Source organism: Helianthus annuus, chromosome 9, assembly GCF_002127325.2.
Source record: "Helianthus annuus cultivar XRQ/B chromosome 9, HanXRQr2.0-SUNRISE, whole genome shotgun sequence".
NCBI classification, from domain to species: Eukaryota; Viridiplantae; Streptophyta; class Magnoliopsida; order Asterales; family Asteraceae; genus Helianthus; species Helianthus annuus.
The window spans coordinates 94,234,878-94,253,720 of record NC_035441.2 but is presented as its reverse complement, the minus strand read 5'-3'; the positions used below and the strand labels follow the sequence as shown (position 1 = coordinate 94,253,720).

Below are 18,843 nucleotides of genomic sequence, written 5' to 3'. Positions count from 1 at the left end.
TTTTATAAATGTTGTCGGGGGTGGAAAGACATGCAAGTTTTGCAAAAGCATACGATATTTCGATGAACGAAAAATTACATATTCCTAAACCATGTTACAAAATGGTTTATAGATGAGTAACGACTTATAATATAATGGGTGTATTACCGTTTGTGGATGTTAAAACAACACTTCACTTCAAACAACTGAATATAATCAGTATGGATTAGATTAATAATGTCCTTATATGAATCACTATACTCAATGTAAATGGACACAAAATTCTGGGTATGCACTTATGGTCCAACTTATCCGAAACCCACCTTAATAGACTGTAGATACATGCATTACAGAGTATAACTGAACCTATTTATAAGTAAATGTTACATCAAACCATATGGAAATAGACATGAAACAACGGACATCCTATCGTGCGTCTAAGATTGTTATTGTGACATTATTAACCGAATTATCTGTTGGGATCGATGAAAGGTTGTTGATTTCAGGATAAACTTCAGTGTAAAATGCAGGTTGTTTTGGTGGTGGCAGCGTACTCTCATTATCCAACATTACAACAACAGATGACATAGTTGGTCTATCTTCCGCGTGATGTTGTACACATAACAAACCAATATGTATTGATCGGATTATTTCAGAGTCAACGCATGTATTCCTCAGTTGGGTACAAGCAAGCTCCAGGGATCTTTCTTCTTTATAGAGTCTCCATGCCTAACCAATGTGTATGTTAGTGTACAATACATGCATAAATGCAGGAAACTTTTGTTTTAATGATTTTATGAAAGAAGACAAGTAGTTTTAGAAAAAAAAAATGTAACTTACATGTCCTAGAAGGCTGTCACTGTGTTGTTCATGAGTGAACCCTTGGTTTTTCTGTCCGCTCACTATTTCCAACACTAGAACTCCAAAGCTGAATACATCTGATTTAATTGAGAAAAGCCCATGCAATGCATATTCTGGAGCGATATAACCACTGCAAGTTAAGAAGTTTTTTGTTAAAATATCTTAGAAACCTTTTTATGGACATATGACTCTGAGCCATATAGTTCCAAGGAAGGAAGTGTTTATTAGTTCTTACTAGGTTCCGACCACTTTGTTGGTATTGGCTTCAGTCTCATAGCCTTTAAATCTTCTAGCAAGACCGAAGTCTGATATTTTAGGGCTCATGTCCTGATCCAACAAAATATTTGCAGCTTTCAAATCTCTGTGAATCACCCGAAGCCGAGAGTCCTGATGCAGATAAAGAAGCCCACGAGCAATCCCTTGGATAATATGGAACCGTTGTGGCCAATCAAGCATTGACCTTCGACTAATATCTACATACATTAACTTTTTGATTAGTTATGAACATTTCAAATCTAAACAACTAGCATACTTCTATCAACGCAAGCTGGGTAACTTTTCTGAAGATAGAACAATCTATTTGTGTCTCCAGTATTGTATTTTCTATCTTCAACTGTATGCAGATTCTTCTGGACCTTCTTTAGAGTGTAGGCACCCAAAGTCCACTTTAATGCGTATAATATTTGAAAAGTTGAAATAAAAATAATGTTTGTAATTATATTTGCCACAGTAATATTTTACATAAATTTAGTGTTTTCAGATAAAAATGTTTGGAATGAACCCAACAAAAGTATGTAATTAGAGAATTCTAAAATGAGTAATTAGCGTTATGTTTTGTGCAAACCAAACATCGTATGTGTGAAAATGCGAAAACTATAATACTTCAAAAAAGGAGTAATTCTCAAAAAAAATGTTTGGCAGTTTTATGCCCACATCTGCTGATTCTAGTTCTTCTTTGTGTTTTCGGCATTGAATTTTATGCTATATACAAGAATATACCAATCTTTTTGAGATTGTATTGTAAATTTCATGGAAAGAGAGTCGAACCGAATAGAGTTATATCCAAACTTTTGTTGGACATGTATTCATAAATCAACATTATTTCATCTCCTTGGATGCAGTATCCTAAAAGTTTAACAAGATTTCGATGCTGAAGTTTGGCAATACATCTAACTTCATTCTTGAACTCATCAAGTCCTTGTCTTGAAGATTTTGACAATCGCTTCACCGCTATTTCTCGACCATCATCTAACACACCCTGAAGTTTACCAAACAACTTGCATTATTCAATTTTTGAAGAATACATGATTAATATTTTCCACGACGAAATACAACAATTGACAAAATGTTCCTTAGAAAAAGATCGTCACTTCCAAAACCAAAAGGTTGTTACCGGATGGTTCATTTTTTAACTGCTAAGGTGAGTGAATAAAAAGTTTATTGTCTTATAAGATACTAAAAAATTTCAATGTTAAAACTTTATATATATTTCTCATTCAGCTATTACCACAGTCATCTACTTGAGAACAATTTCATGTTGAAGACACCATTGTTGGGCTAACGTTGTATAGTCGCTAATTTCTGAAGAGTTGTTACCTTGTAGACGGGACCAAAGCCACCTTGTCCAAGCTTATTGGTGCTTGAAAAGTTACTTGTAGACTTGGCAATGATAGACAAGCTAAAAGATGGTAAATCAATATCTTCTTTCCGACCGTCATACTCTGAATCTTCATTGATGTCTGGAATCGAGTCACATACAAAGTGATATATGAACTTATTTTAACCGAAAAAAAAACATATAATCAATCATGCACCATGTTTTGAAAGCAGCCTATAGATTGTACTTCAAGACATACAGTTTTGAAGCACAATATTGACACCTGGTGAAACATTCTCGTGTTAAGTCTGTAGAAAATTACAGAGTTGACAAATTTCGCTGGTCGGATAATGGGTCAAATCGGGCCATGCCATGTTGGTTTCAATAAAAAAAACTTTGTCCAATTGTTTATATAAATTTATATAAGTAAATAATGTTTACAAACATTAAACTGTATCAATATTAATGTGATCTTTTATGATATTAATAAGGTGTTAATGTGTTATGAGTTAAAACGTACAATGCCTTAAGTATATCTTTTCTGGATGAATTTACTATGATCATTAGAGAGAAAAACATACATCTCTGGTAAAAGAACACACATCTACCATACCTTGTCTATTCATGTATGACCTTTTCTTCTTGATTATTACGTACACCGCAAGAGTTAGACCGACCAGGAACAAACAGATTAAGCTCGACACAACCCCTATAATCATGGCTTTCTTTCTGTTGGAAGCAGAGCCACTAGATGCAAGACCTTAAGAACACAATGAAAAATATATATCATATACAAGAATAGGCTTCCTAGTTCTTCAAAACAAAGGGTGCTTACTTGTTAATTCGGACCTGGCCATTCTAATGTAAAGAACTTGTGTTTCATTGTATTCCCTAATATCCACTAGCTCATCAAACCATAGCAAGCATCCACTTCCACCATTTCTAATATCCAAATCTGCATACGCGGTACAAGAGCAATTACTCCTGCACTCCGTCTCACACTCCCCTATATTCGTACTCGAATCATACCATGAACTTCGGGTATCTGGGAGTTTTACACCTGAAAGTCTTTTGAACCCATTCTCATTCCCATTCCCACAATCCAAAGGAGTTCTCGGTACACACCCACTTGACCAGGCTCCCGCATTCCATTCCTCTGGGCGCTTGGGCACAAAACCTTCCAGACAACTACAAATAGGGAAATTTCTAGTGTTACAAGTTCCATATGGACCGCATATTCCATATGGCGAACAACTATCAGAGGGTGCTGTAACTAAAATCGTAAGCCAACTTTGGGTGCTGTTAACCCAATTCATGCGTGTCAAATCACCTTCAGGGTTCAAGTGTATCCTTGACACAACTGCACTATCAGCTTTGATCATATAATATATCTCCTTCTCGTTGATAACAAACTCGTTTACTGCTGTGGGGTTTGTTGTCAAACTAGGCATGCCACTAAATCTAACCCCATTCCATGGTCCAAACCTCGTGTGCAAAACCAAACTCCGGTTCACAAATATCTGTGGGAAACCATTTGTATCCATCCATAAAACATACCGACCCGGAGAAGGATCATCAAGGCTATTCCATGATGTCCATTTCCTGTCTACGCCTGTAATCAAGTCCTTGCCGACTTTCATACCTGGGAGATAAGTGTCGCCAGGGTAATCATAACTTTGCCATATAATCCTATTTCCTTCCCTTATTACAAGATTTCCATTGTCTAATAGCTGTGCCACTGAATTAGTACCATTACTTGAAGATGAAAACGAAGATGACCAGATAGTGGAATTAGTATTATTACCAATAGAAACAAGTCGCAGGATACCGTTGCTACTGACTCTTAGGAGGCCCGAAGCAGTGTTCAGCGGGGTATCTCTATTGGCAACCCAGACAACGGTGCCATTTGAAACGTTTTTGTACCATATTCCCAGATACCTGTTGTTGGAGTTACCCGGGCTAAAAAATCCTAGTTCAAACATTCCTCCGGATGAAAATATGGTATCACCATCTCTGATGAGTTGATTTGGGGACAAAGTGTCTACTGCAATAGAACTAGTTAACATAGAACATAAAGCGCGGAAAAATAACAAAAATATGGTAAGACTCTCCATCATCTAATTATTATTCTCTTTATCAAAGATCAACTAGTCATTCAGCTTTTCTAGATTTATTCATCTGGCATTGCAAGAGGTTACATCTGCCGTTTGATATTCAACATTAGAATGTTTTAAAAGTCAACTAGTTGATTAATCTGACAAGTTCCGACGGCGAGATTGTACACGTGATCTTTTGTTTCACATGAGCAGCTGATCTGAATAGTTATCACTTATTCTTTTCTATCGTCCGTCTTTGTTTTCTGACTAATAAGAGGGTAGGGGTGAGTAAAATAACCGCCATAACCAATTACTTTGTATAACCGACTAATTGGTTATGGTTACGGTTATGAAGCTTTGGTTAACTGATATAACCGAAACCGAACTGAACATGTAATTATAAGTCTATATAATAGATTTATGTTTTAACAACGTAGATATGTTTTACTAAGATAAAAGTATGTAGATATGATAAAAGTATGTAACTAACAAAATGATCTTAATGTAGATGTCCTTTTAATTTAATGAAGAATAGAGGTATTATGATCGTGAATTTTTTGTTGAGAATTTAGCCACGGAGATACTCTTAGTTATTACTACTATTTATCTATTCATTGTATATCTCACAAAAGTAGGGAAAATTTAATATTCAATGGACGTATTAAAGTTGTTTTTGGTGACGACTTCGAGGGTCAATATATTTGACAACATGCACAAAGAACACGCATTTGTCCAACGTTTCAGTATTGTCACTATTTTTGTAGATGAGTTGTAGAGGACACCTGGTTTGATATTTCTAAAGTGAATGATACTCAATTGTCAAGAAAGTGGAAGTGGACTCTTAGATTAGTCTAAGCTAAATATCAAATCAACAATGCTAGGTGTTAATCTTTGATCGGAAGACTAATTATTGTTGAAAAATTGATAATACAAGACGTTAGTTGAGGGGCTTTCTATCCTCTTGTCGGCTACAAAGTAGCCATACTTTTCTTGTCATCCATCTTACAACTCCCTCTTCTTTGTGTGGTAAAAGAATATATGAAATTTAGGGAATGGATATTTAATATATTTATGATTTAATAAAATTATAAATATTAAATAGAATTTTCATGTGGTGAATAAAAGAGAAACCCTTGAGTAAAGTTTATTGATGACATTTAATTAGTTTTATTAGAGTTTTTAAGTATCTAACTAAGTGAAACATTTTACTAATCCTTAACTCTTGTATAAATAGTAGGCTATGTGCTTCTTTTGTGATGCGGCGGGTATCCCGACTGATAGCATATTCATTTATGATATGTAAATGTTGACTTTTAAGCATGAAGGTTGTTAGTTACAAAACCCAACATGTCACTCTTATCTTACAAAATGAAATATGTAAGTTATGATAAATTAACTTGAAATGTGTAACAATGGTTGGATGAAAGAACAAATATAGCATATCACCTTGGACTGTATAAAATTAACTAGAAATCAGTATCATAAATGAAACCAAAAGTTAAGGTGTAATCGTTGTTCGCATGCAGTTTGCATGGTTTGTTTTACCTGGTTTATCTTTTAAAGTATTGTGGTAGTATCATTAATATATCAATTCATGAACTGCAAAATTGACATAAAAACCAATAATACAATAGTTGGTAAACGAGATAATGGAAGTGGAAATCATTACCAAACTGGACCTCATGTTTCTTTTTTCATTTAGTTATTTGTTTGTTTTTTACTACTTTAATAGTAGGTTGTTTATTTATTTAATTTTTTTAATATAAACTTCCCAGTTTGTTTGTATAAAAAGTGATCATTTTATTTTTGGCCAAATAGCCCAAAAATGTACTAAAATGCTTAAAGGTAAGAAGAAAAGGTCATCAGAAAGTCATTGACAAATTATTTTAAATCGGGGGACCATAGTAACCACGTCGAACGAGATAGTATGATCAATTTAAATAAGATTTGAATGTCTCCTTGATTTCGTCCATACTGGTTATCCACCGTTCATCATCCTCCTAATCGTCTTGTTCATTAGTTTGCTGGTGTGCTAGGGTGTTTAGTGGTGTGGACGTCGTACCAATACATCCATGGGTCTTCTCTATTTCTTTAATTTTGTTGTATGTGTGCGTGGACGTTGCTAAGAAACCATTTTTTTGTTAATACAAATAACTTGGACTGTGTATACGCCGTAAACTATATAAATAGTGAAAGTTGTTGTGGGTGTACCAGGTGGGTTGTTTTTCTTTTGATTTGTTGGTGAATCCTTTGGTTGATGACAATCACTTAAGGATGGTTCAGTGGAAGTCATACTTTTCCCTTTGTTATCATCCTTGACTTGTGGGGTTGTTGTTTCAGTGGTACCTGCGCATTATGAATGTTAACGCATGTAATACAAATTATTTGTGTACCAATTTGTTTTGAAGTGTAGTGGGCGCTGTTGATGTACCTGACTTCTGTAAAATGGAACTAAGTTATCGGCTACAGAAAACAAACTCTATCTAACCCATTGATAATTCTAAAAGGTCTGTGTAATATCTTTTATGTGATCGTAAAAAGGATGGGCATTCAGAAGAAGAGATAGACAAAGGATGGGCATTCAGAAGGCTTGAGGTGGCGATTGCGTTTGGTTGACGTGTTGTCTTTTCCGGCTTAACTGAGATGAGAGCACTTCTAATTGGTCTTGGACCACTGCAATTGAACTACTGAACGGAAGATGGTGTAACACCTCGAAATTTTGTGTCCAATAATGTGCTGACACGTGTCCCGAGTTTACACGTGGCATTAGATATTAAATAAAGGACTAAAGTTGACAAACCTTAAAAGTATGTAAATTCGAGGGTTATAAATGTCAACAAAGGGTAAATATATTGTATAGTAACCCTAAACGATGCTCGTACCTTCAAACGAATAAATCATGGATCGTACGGAAGTGAAACGCGGAAGAAAGTGAGAGATTACAAACTGCAAGGGTTAACTGTGTCAACATGTTTAATTATACCTCTGAGTGACCCTTTGACAAACCCGAAGCTTTGTAACAGTAAAATATGCTCACTAGAATGTACTATATAAATTTCGCGAAGTTCCATTTTAAAACGAGAAAGTTATGATCAAATTCGTACGAGAGGGGTTAAAAGCGTCAACAGTGAAAGTTAAGGCTTTTCGGATAGTAATTAAACTAACCGGGGGCTTGACAGTACGGGTAAATGGCACGAGGCCCTTAATTGTAATTAACCGAGGGCCATATCGCAAAGTTACCCCTTCAAACCCGAAAGGTCAGGTTATTAATTACCGAAGATTTCGTTAATCATTACAAAAGATTCAAAAATCTTGGAAATCAGACCTAACGCGGGCCGCGTAAAGGTTAGGGGCTAGTTGATGCGGGCCGCGAGCCACCTGTTAATCCGGTTTCTGGCTTATGGACTCAGGCGGCCCGCGTACAAGATGCATGAACTCTCATGCGGGCCGCGTAGGACGCCCAGTAACAGAAAACATGGGCAAATTCAATGATTTGGCTTGTAAACGATCTTGTGAGCAATCAATGAAGCATGGGCGCCCTCTTCCTGACCCCTAGCACCTTAGGACACTTGCAGATCATCCATGAGCAATGTAGGATGTGTTGTAATGATCTTGTGCACCAAACTTTACTATAAAAAGGCCTACATTGTGCATAAGTTCACCACACCTCAAACACTGCTCTCAAGATCATTCCTGGAGCTCTCAAAGTGTTCTTCTATCATCCTAAGTCGTGCACAATCTTCTGTAAGTTGTCTAACCCTTTTATGGCTTAGTTTTTGCTTAGTTTAGCTTAAAAGTCAATCCGTCGTAGTTAACAATTGACTTTGTGATAAATCACGAATGGTCCAGTGATTTGTCGAATCAAAGATAGTTATGTGTTGGTATTTATGTGGGTAGTAAACCCTTAAAAGGGTTCCCCCTGATCACCACTCTAACTAGGTCAAATGTCGAGTCAAACGTGTACTTAAAAAGTCAACAGAAAGCCATTTTTGCGATTTTACGCATAATCTGTAATGTAGATGATATGCAACCTGTTTAAACACTCATAAAATATGATAATAAGTGTATTAACAAGTCTAAGCTTGTTTGATTCGACCATTTGCTATATTGACCCGGTTCGGAGCCGAAAGTCGCAAAACTTTGACTTTTGCTTTGACTTCAGTTCTGACCCGTTTTAGTGCAATGTAGATATGCCTTAGGACTCTCTTAGGACCAGGTCACATGATGGTATCACCCTCTGTGACCGGTTCGTCGTTTGTCCAAGTCTTTTACACATTTCAGTTAAATGCTTAAAAGTTGACCGTAACGCCCTTTATAAATTAAAACGAGAATTTCGGACATGTGAAATTATCATAACCTTGGTTACTGATATCTAAGCATGTCCCTAAAATTTCATGTCAATCCGAGGTCCAGAATAGGAGTTATGCTAAATAGCGCAAATTGCGAAACTTTAGTAATTAAATAGCGCAATTAGCATAACGCCTATCTAAACCCGGATTTCGACACCAAAACTTTTGCTCACTGTTGTAAAATAATATTTTGGGATTTTTAAAGATTTTTAATTATTTTTAACCTGCTCATAACCTGTGGTTATGGCAACGGTTCGGTAAATACCGAATATACCCTTTTCGGCCATAACTTGAGTTCTACAAGGTCTTTTGACCCGATTCCAGTTGCTACTGATTTTAAATAATAAATAAAGTATTTTAGACTTTATAAACTATTCGGGAAACTCAGATTTCCTGTAGAACTCTAAAACCTCTTTTATAATCTTTAAAAAGACCGGAATACCCCTACGGGGCATAATAACAACTTAAACTCGTTACGGGCATTATGGAAGGTATCCTACTGATACCACAACCTCTTTAAAGCATGTTGACTTAGGAAAACAGTGTAGGACCCTTACGGTTACCCGTTGCGCCTTTTGCGCGCACGGTTCGGCTATGTAACTAGTTTACATAAATTAGCCGAAACGGGTCAAACCATATTGTTTTGACCCCGAAATCCAGAGTATGATTATTATACCCATATAAAACAAGTCTTCAAACTTGTTGGGTCAAAATCACACTCCATTCATGGTTTTCGCCTTTCACGCGATTAAACCGTAACTATACTTCGAAACTAACCGGTCTAGGCTACGGCAAATATAAAGACCCGTTAGGATTCTAATAGGTTATTTTAAAACCTTCGTTCCAGAATAGGAGACCAGTAAAAGCTATCTGTGATTTACTCAATTAAGGATTATACTTGCAAAGGTAAATACTTTTAACTTATTTTCCGTGATACGGGCTTGGGGTACGGTTTCTAAAATACCGCTTGGTCGGGCAATTGACCCCAACTCATTGTAGTTGGGTATTATCAATGTGACCCGTTTAAAAATTTGTTTTGTTGGCTTAACGCCTTTGGGGGCTTAATGACCATGTCCCGGATATCCTTGGCATCATTTTACGAAATGGCCACGACCTCGACATCCGGGTGTAGGCGTACACCCGGCATTGTGTCTATATTAATTAAAGGTGTAACCGTTGGTTTACCCACCTCGGTTTTACGCTATGTGGTGTGTCTATTAAACTTTAACCCGGCACGACCCGGGCGACCGAACGCATAGCAAGCATGTAATTCTTTACAAGATTTAATTATAAATTATCCCAAGTTATAAAAGTGTTTGTGCCTTGTGCATTCAAATCAATTTTAATAAACATTTTACAAAAGTGTCGGTTGAATGTATTTACCAGTGTAAACTGACGTATTTTCCTAAAAAGATTAAATGCAGGTACTAAACGTAATCGGCTGGCTATAGCTCCTTAGCATCTTAAAGAGTCTCGCAAGCTTTTGATGCCTTGTCTGTTGAACAATACTTTTTATTATTTGATCCCCCTGTGGATACCATTCGACTATTTGTGATGCATTCGATATTACAATCAATGGTTGAATTATAATTATCTTTATGCTTCCGCTGTGCATTCATATAATTGTGTGGTTTGACTATATTGTTGCCAACTACGTCACGGTAATCCCCCACCGGGCCCACCGGTGATACACGTGGAAATCGGGGTGTGACAGGTTGGTATCAGAGCCAACATTGAGTGAATTAAACACTATCCTAATGTGTTTAATCTCGGTGACACAATTGCACATACTAGAGTCTAGACAAGAACATAGGACAAATTTGAATTGTTATTCCAATTTGTCTTTTTATTATTATTATTTAATGTTTTAAAAGCAGGAAATATGCCACCTGTAATTTTCCGAGGAAGAGGAAGAGGAAGAAGAGGCAGAGGAACGATCATTACTCACCATGATCACGAAGCTGGACCATCAAACACTCGAGCTCCTTCCAGCACAAGGAGTGAAGAACCCCAGAGACGGAGAAACCTTTTTGAACCTGCTCGACATTCTACCTCGCATAGCTCGACGCCATTGTACCGTCACTCGTTCGGGCCAGATTCCGAAAATAATCCCAATAACCCTCAACCATCCTTTCTACAGCGATCTGCATCGCACCGTGCTTTTGATGATCCCACTCCTTACTTCAGGGGTCAGTTTAACCCAGCAGATTACATTCAGGAACCTGCAGGCTTTGTCCCGTTAGGACCAAAGGATCACTTCTCAGAAGACCATATGGATGAGGACACAGATCCCATAGAACCTGCTCGTGGTACGCCCACACATCCTATCGAGATCTCTAATGGATCTTCTTTTCATGGCACACCTTATCAAGGGCCAGATAGCTTTCAAGCGTTGTTCAACCAGCACGAATGATACTTCACACCCTCCCATCAAACATTGCAACACGAGCAGCAACAACAACAAGATCCTTCCGAGGATCCACGTTTCGTGGCAGTTACGCCACCACCACCGCCACCGGTTCAACCAGTAGTTCCAGATCCGCCAAGGCGAAGAAGATCAGGCGCACGGATGTCTACCCGAGGAGGGGAATTTCATTTCAGCACCTCTCGCCACTCGAGTGCTAGTCACTATCCGTCAGTACCTGAAGAAGGACCTTCAAGTCCAGTACAGGAGGCGAACTCCGCACCAGTTGCACCATCTTCGCCACCATTTGGGTATGACCACCCAATACCTGCGTACACGGGTCCAACGGCATACAACCCGTTCGAACCGTCGTCGCACGCACATTACAATTACAACTATGATCGCGACCCATATGTGATAGCGGCTAGGTATAATGCCCGCTATCCCGACGGAGCTTTTGGAAACATGGGGATACCGGACTACTCAGCTCATGGGTATCCAGCACCTCCAAGACCTCCAGTTCCGCAACCGGCGCCACAACCACGTTTTTCTCCGCCCGAACAAGAAGAAATCCTCCACCGCTTAACTGGTGTGGAACGGGATTTCGAGGAAGAACGAAAGAACAACAGGGGATTCCTTAAGGGTCTAGCGAACCTGTTGAAAGGCAAGAAGAAGAAACGTGACCATTAGTTTATATATATTCTAATGTAATGCCTATCTTAAATAAGTCCCTACGTGGACATTTATCGTATTTCAGTCCCTACGTGGACTTATTTTTTTAGTCCCTGCGCGGACATCTATCTTGTATTGGTCCCTGCGTGGACTTGTCTCTTTATTAACCTCTATGTAGGTATGTACTTGTTTAAAAGTCCCGTTTAGGGCAGCGTGTAATCGTATTTGAAGTTATGGAATGTTATGTTATAATTTCATTTTTGTTATTACTATATATGAAATAAATCAAAATCATTCCTTTTAAATTAAATCTGCCTAAATAAAGAATCTTAAGAGTGAAACCTAGCCAGGTGTCTTTTAGACCCGGCCGAGATGGTAAGACCTGATTAAAAGATTCAGAATTCCAGTTAACCTCTGTTATCATGTTAACGTTCATGGCAGATGTGATTCGTTAAAATCACATGCGTCATTCCTGAATAAGAATCCTTTCTAAGGATTCCAAGGCCCAAATTAATGATATAATAAATCATGGGTTAAATCATCAATGAAGATGATCACTTGTTAAACATCCATTAGCGATGTAGTGCCTACGGGCCGAATTATCAAACATCCATTAGTGATGTAGTGCCTATGGGCCATAATCATTGTCATAATAAGACAAAAGACGGTGGTGGTCTATGACTCCCTGTCAGAAAGGGTAAAAAGGACCACGGTTCAAACCTTCATACCTTGATTCTCTATAATCTCGGCTAATATTATATAACGTCCTCGTAACTAGGCTTTATGCCACTAGCAATAATAATTGTAATTAGGATAAGTATGTTCAAATCCTAAATAAAAGTGAGTAACAAATTAACCAGATATGGTCTTTGATACCATGGTTAATGAATTGCCATAAAAGACAATTCAATAATAAACTCCTAAATAAAAATTTTCGTTATCTTCTGTAACAGATTCAAGTTACCATGGCTGAACCTAATGGAGAAAATAGTCATACGAGTGAAGACGAATACGATAACGCCCAAGTACATTTAACGGGCGCTCAATTAAAAGCTCTTGTCGACAACGCTGTTCAGGCAGCTCTAGATCGACAATATGAGGAACATACCGAATCTCGGAGCAGAACCGTATCCAAACCACCCTCCAAGCCGAAAACACACTCAAAATCCCACAGCAAACCCCTGTCAAAGCCCAAAAAGGACGACGATAATCACTCGTCCAATGAAAACAGCATTCGTCGTGAAAGGGAGTATACTGATGCATCCCGTGCCAGGGGCTGCACCTACAAGTACTTTGTGTCTTGTAAACCCCGAGACTTCACTGGGGAGAAAGGCGCAGTCGATTGTATGACGTGGCTGGATGAGATGGACACCGTGGTGGACATCAGTGGCTGTGCGGAAAGGGACGTGGTAAAATTTGTGTCGCAATCGTTTAAGGGCGAGGCCCTGGCTTGGTGGAGGGCGCTGGTTTAGGCCTCGGGAAAAGCTGTTCTATACAGCATGACATGGGAGGAATTCATTTCTCTCATCAAAGAAAATTACTGCCCTCAACATGAGGTGGAAAAGATAGAATCCGACTTTGTATCATTGGTGATGACAAACCTTGACTGCCAAGCTTACCTAACGAGCTTCAACACGATGTCTCGGTTGGTTCCATATCTGGTGACCCCGGAGCCAAGGAGAATCGCTCATTTCATCGGTGGGTTAGCCCCCGAGATTAAGGCAAGCGTGAAGGCCTCTCGGCCAACGACCTTCAGATCTGTGACCGACATATCTTTGTCCCTCACCCAGGATGCGGTCCGGCAACGGTCGCTGAGGAACAAAGAGGCCGAGAAGAGGAAGCGTGAGGACGGTACCTCACGAAGGTCGGGTAAGAAACACCGTGGGAACGGTGATAACAGAGAGGGTCAGAGTCGAGGAAAGATGGGCAACAATCTGGAGAGAAGCCCAAGTGCAAAAACTGCCAGAAGTATCACTTTGGGAAGTGTAGGCTCGGGTCAAACTCACAGTCCCAGCCGAGGTCGTATACTTGTGGACTGTGCAAGTCCAAGGACCACAAGACTGTGGACTGCAAGAAGATAAAAGATGCAACCTGCTATAACTGCAATGAAAAGGGGCACATTAAAAGCAACTGCCCCAAATACGCCAAAAAGCCTGAAGAAGCCAAAAAGAATAATGCAAGAGTCTTCAAGATGGATGTGAAGGAAGCTTTGCAAGACGATAACGTAATCACAGGTACTTTTCTCGTAAATAACATCTTTGCAAGAGTACTTTTTGATTCAGGCGCTGATAAGTCCTTCGTAGACCAAAAATTTTGCAAATTGCTGAATATGCCTGTCAAAACCTTAAATGTGAATTACTAGGTAGAGCTAGCAGATGGCACAGTAGAAACCGTCTCCACTATACTAGATGGATGTGTGATATCCATTAAGAACCACTCTTTTCCTCTATCTCTACTTCCCTTTAAACTGGCTGGTTTTGACATAGTTCTGGGTATGGACTGGTTATCCCACAACCAGGCTCAGATCGTCTGCAACAGAAAACATATAGTGCTAAAGACTCCGACGGGTGAATCGCTTACCATTCGAGGAGATACGCAGTATGGATTGCCCGAGAACGTAACTATGCTCAAGGCTTCAAGATGTTTAAAAAGAGGCTGCGTCATCTACATGGCACAGGTGATTATTGAAGAGCCTAAACCGAAGATAGAAGACATTCCCGTCATTTCGGAATATCCAGAGGTTTTCCCCGAAGATCTACCTGGTTTGCCACCAGATAGGCAAGTGGAATTCAGGATCGATATCGTCCCTGGCACGGCTCCTATTGCAAGAGCACCTTACAGGCTAGCACCAACCGAAATGAAGGAGTTGAGGACCCAGCTGGATGAACTGTTAGCGAAAGGTTTCATCAAACCTAGTCCATCTCCCTGGGGAGCACCTGTCCAGTTTGTTAAAAAGAAGGACGGATCGATGCGTCTGTGCATCGACTATCGCGAACTTAATAAGGTCACGATAAAGAATAGATATCCCTTGCCGAGGATCGACGATTTGTTCGATCAGTTACAAGGAGCAAGTTACTTTTCGAAGATCGATTTGAGGTCAGGCTATCATCAACTGAAAGTCAGAGATGAAGACGTACATAAAACAACATTTAGGACTCGCTACGGTCACTACGAGTTCCTAGTGATGCCTTTTGGGATCACAAATGCACCGGCTGCGTTCATGGATCTCATGAATCGCGTCTGCAAGCCGTACTTGGACAAATTCGTCATCGTTTTCATTGACGACATTCTTATATACTCGAAGAACCGAGCTGACCACGAGAAACACCTTCGCTGTATTCTCAAACTGCTACATCATGAGAAACTCTATGCCAAATTCTCCAAGTGCGAATTCTGGCTACGAGCAGTCCAATTCCTAGGACACGTTGTCAGCGAGCGTGGTATCCAGGTGGATCCCGCTAAAATAGAGGCTGTCATGAAATGGCAAGAGCCAAAAACGCCTACTGAGATTCGTAGTTTCCTGGGGTTAGCAGGATACTACAGGCGATTCATTGAAATTTTTTCAAGGATTGCTGCGCCTTTAACCTCCTTGACCAAGAAGAAGGAAAAGTTTGTTTGGGGCCCTAAGCAGCAAGAGTCCTTTGATATTTTAAAGCAAAAGCTAAGCAACGCCCCTGTGTTGACACTACCGGAAGGTACCGAAGAGTTCGTAGTTTACTTCGACGCATCACACACTGGCATGGGATGTGTGCTCATGCAAAAAGGCAAAGTTATTGCCTATGCTTCAAGACAGTTAAAGGTGCACGAAAAGAATTACACCACTCATGACTTGGAGCTGGGTGCCGTTGTGTTCGCACTAAAACTGTGGAGGCATTACCTGTATGTTATCAAGTTTGTGATCTATTCTGATCACAAGAGCCTTCAACATTTGTTTAATCAGAAGGAGCTAAACATGAGGCAACGCCGTTGGATGGAAACTTTAAATGATTATGATTGTGAAATCAGATATCATCCCGGCAAGGCGAATGTAGTCGCTGATGCCTTAAGTAGGAAGGAAAGGGTGAAACCCATTCGAATCAATGCCAAGAGCATTGAAGTAAGGAATAATTTGATTGAAAGGATATTAGCTGCACAGCGAGAGGCTGTGTTGGAAGCTAATTATCCTAAGGAAAAGTTAGGAGTAACTGAGGAGCAGTTGACTCTTAGCAAGTATGGAATTTTACGATTGAATGGGCGAATATGGGTTCCTATATATGGAGGACTACGAGATGTTATCCTCTAAGAAGCCCATAGTTCCAAATATTCTGTCCATCCTGGAGCAGATAAAATGTATCAGGATCTAAAGGCGAATTATTGGTGGATAGGCTTGAAAAAGTTTGTAGCCGCTTATGTAGCAAAATGCTTAACTTGTGCGCAAGTCAAGGCTGAGCATCAAAAGCCATCTGGCTTGCTACAACAGCCTGAACTTCCTGAATGGAAGTGGGAATGTGTAACTATGGATTTTATTACCAAGTTACCCAAGACGAGGAAAGGAAATGACACAATATGGGTTATAGTCGATAGACTGACTAAGTCAGCTCATTTTTTACCCATCAAGGAGACGTATAGCTCCGACATGTTAGCCCAGTTATACGTTGATAAGATTGTAGCCTTACATGGCATACCTGTGTCTATTATCTCTGATCGAGATACTAGGTACACGTCTCATTTCTGGAAAAGCTTCCAGCAATCTTTGGGCACACGCTTGAATTTTAGTACGGCTTACCATCCTCAAACAGACGGTCAGAGTGAGCGTACTATTCAAACGTTAGAAGACATGCTGCGTGCATGTGCTATCGATTTGGGTGGTAGTTGGGATAAGAACCTACCACTAATCGAATTCTCCTACAACAATAGCTACCATACCAGCATAAAGGTTGCGCCTTTCGAGGCATTATACGGTAGGAAGTGTAGATCGCCTGTTTGTTGGGTGGAAGTTGGAGAGGTCCAATTATCAAGACCAGAGATAGTCTTCGAAACAACGGACAAGATTGTCCAGATTCGAGAGCGTCTCAAAGCTGCCCGTGATAGGCAGAAAAGTTACGCCGATCCAAAGCGTAAGGATTTTCACTTTGAAGTAGGTGAAAAGGTATTACTTAAAGTATCGCCCTGGAAGGGGGTGATGCGTTTCGGTAAGAAGGGCAAGCTGAGCCCGAGATACATAGGACCTTTCGAGGTTATCGAACGTGTCGGGTCAGTTGCCTATAAGTTGAACTTGCCAGAAGAGCTCCATGGAATTCACAATGTGTTCCACATCTGCAATCTAAAGAAGTGCTTCGCTGATGAATCATTGGTGATACCACATACGGATGTGCATATAGATGAGAGCTTGAAATTTGTGGAGAAGCCCTTGTCAATTGAAGACCGACAAGTAAAGAAGCTTCGAAGGAAACATGTACCGATAGTAAAGGTCAAGTGGGATGCCCGGAGAGGTCCCGAATTCACGTGGGAAGTTGAAGCCACGATGAAAGAAAAATACCCTTATTCGTTTGAGTAAATCTCGGGTCGAGATTTATTTTAAGGGGGTGAGGATGTAACACCTCAAAATTTTGTGTCCAATAATGTGCTGACACGTGTCCCGAGTTTACACGTGGCATTAGATATTAAATAAAGGACTAAAGTTGACAAACCTTAAAAGTATGTAAATTCGAGGGTTATAAATGTCAACAAAGGGTAAATATACTGTATAGTAACCCTAAACGATGCTCGTACCTTCAAACGAATAAATCATGGATCGTACGGAAGCGAAACGCGGAAGAAAGTGAGAGATTACAAACTGCAAGGGTTAACTGTGTCAACATGTTTAATTATACCTCTGAGTGACCCTTTGACAAACCCGAAGCTTTGTAACAGTAAAATACGCTCACTAGAATGTACTATATAAATTTCGCGAAGTTCCGTTTTAAAACGAGAAAGTTATGATCAAATTCGTACGAGAGGGGTTAAAAGCGTCAACAGTGAAAGTTAAGGCTTTTCGGATAGCAATTAAACTAACCGGGGGCTTGACAGTACGGGTAAATGGCACGAGGCCCTTAATTGTAATTAACCGAGGGCCATATCACAAAGTTACCCCTTCAAACCCGAAAGGTTAGGTTATTAATTACCGAAGATTTCGTTAATCATTACAAAAGATTCAAAAATCTTGGAAATCAGACCTAACGCGGGCCGCGTAAAGGTTAGGGGCTAGTTGATGCGGGCCGCGAGCCACCTGTTAATCTGGTTTCTGGCTTATGGATTCAGGCGGCCCGCGTACAAGATGCATGAACTCTCATGCGGGCTGCGTGGGACGCCCAGTAACAGAAAACATGGTCAGATTCAATGATTTGGCTTGTAAACGATCTTGTGAGCAATCAATGAAGCATGGGCGCCCTCTACCTGACCCCTAGCACCTTAGGACACTTGCAGATCATCCATGAGCAAAGTAGGATGTGTTGTAATGATCTTGTGCACCAAACTTTACTATAAAAAGGCCTACATTGTGCATAAGTTCACCACACCTCAAACACTGCTCTCAAGATCATTCCTGGAGCTCTCAAAGTGTTCTTCTATCATCCTAAGTCGTGCACAATCTTCTGTAAGTTGTCTAACCCTTTTATGGCTTAGTTTTTGCTTAGTTTAGCTTAAAAGTCAATCCGTCGTAGTTAACAATTGACTTTGTGATAAATCACGAATGGTCCAGTGATTTGTCGAATCAAAGATAATTATGTGTATGTATTTATGTGGGTAGTAAACCCTTAAAAGGGTTCCCCCTGATCACCACTCTAACTAGGTCAAATGTCGAGTCAAACGTGTACTCAAAAAGTCAACAGAAAGCCATTTTTGCGATTTTACGCATAATCTGTAATG

The 18,843-nt window shown here is 39.7% G+C and overlaps 1 protein-coding gene across 1 annotated transcript; it reads right to left on the bottom strand.

Annotated features, from left to right (window-relative positions):
- Positions 1-405: 405 nt before the first annotated feature.
- On the bottom strand, positions 406-4,522 carry LOC110875682 (G-type lectin S-receptor-like serine/threonine-protein kinase At4g27290). The gene is made up of 7 exons (XM_035976982.1): positions 3,273-4,522; positions 2,731-2,745; positions 2,437-2,567; positions 1,888-2,098; positions 1,076-1,313; positions 820-970; positions 406-708 (listed from the first exon to the last, which is right to left on the bottom strand). Exons 1-7 carry the CDS (start codon positions 4,501-4,503, stop codon positions 406-408), a joined length of 2,280 nt encoding a protein of 759 aa, XP_035832875.1. The 5' UTR covers positions 4,504-4,522.
- Between the last annotated feature and the right edge of the window lie 14,321 nt (positions 4,523-18,843).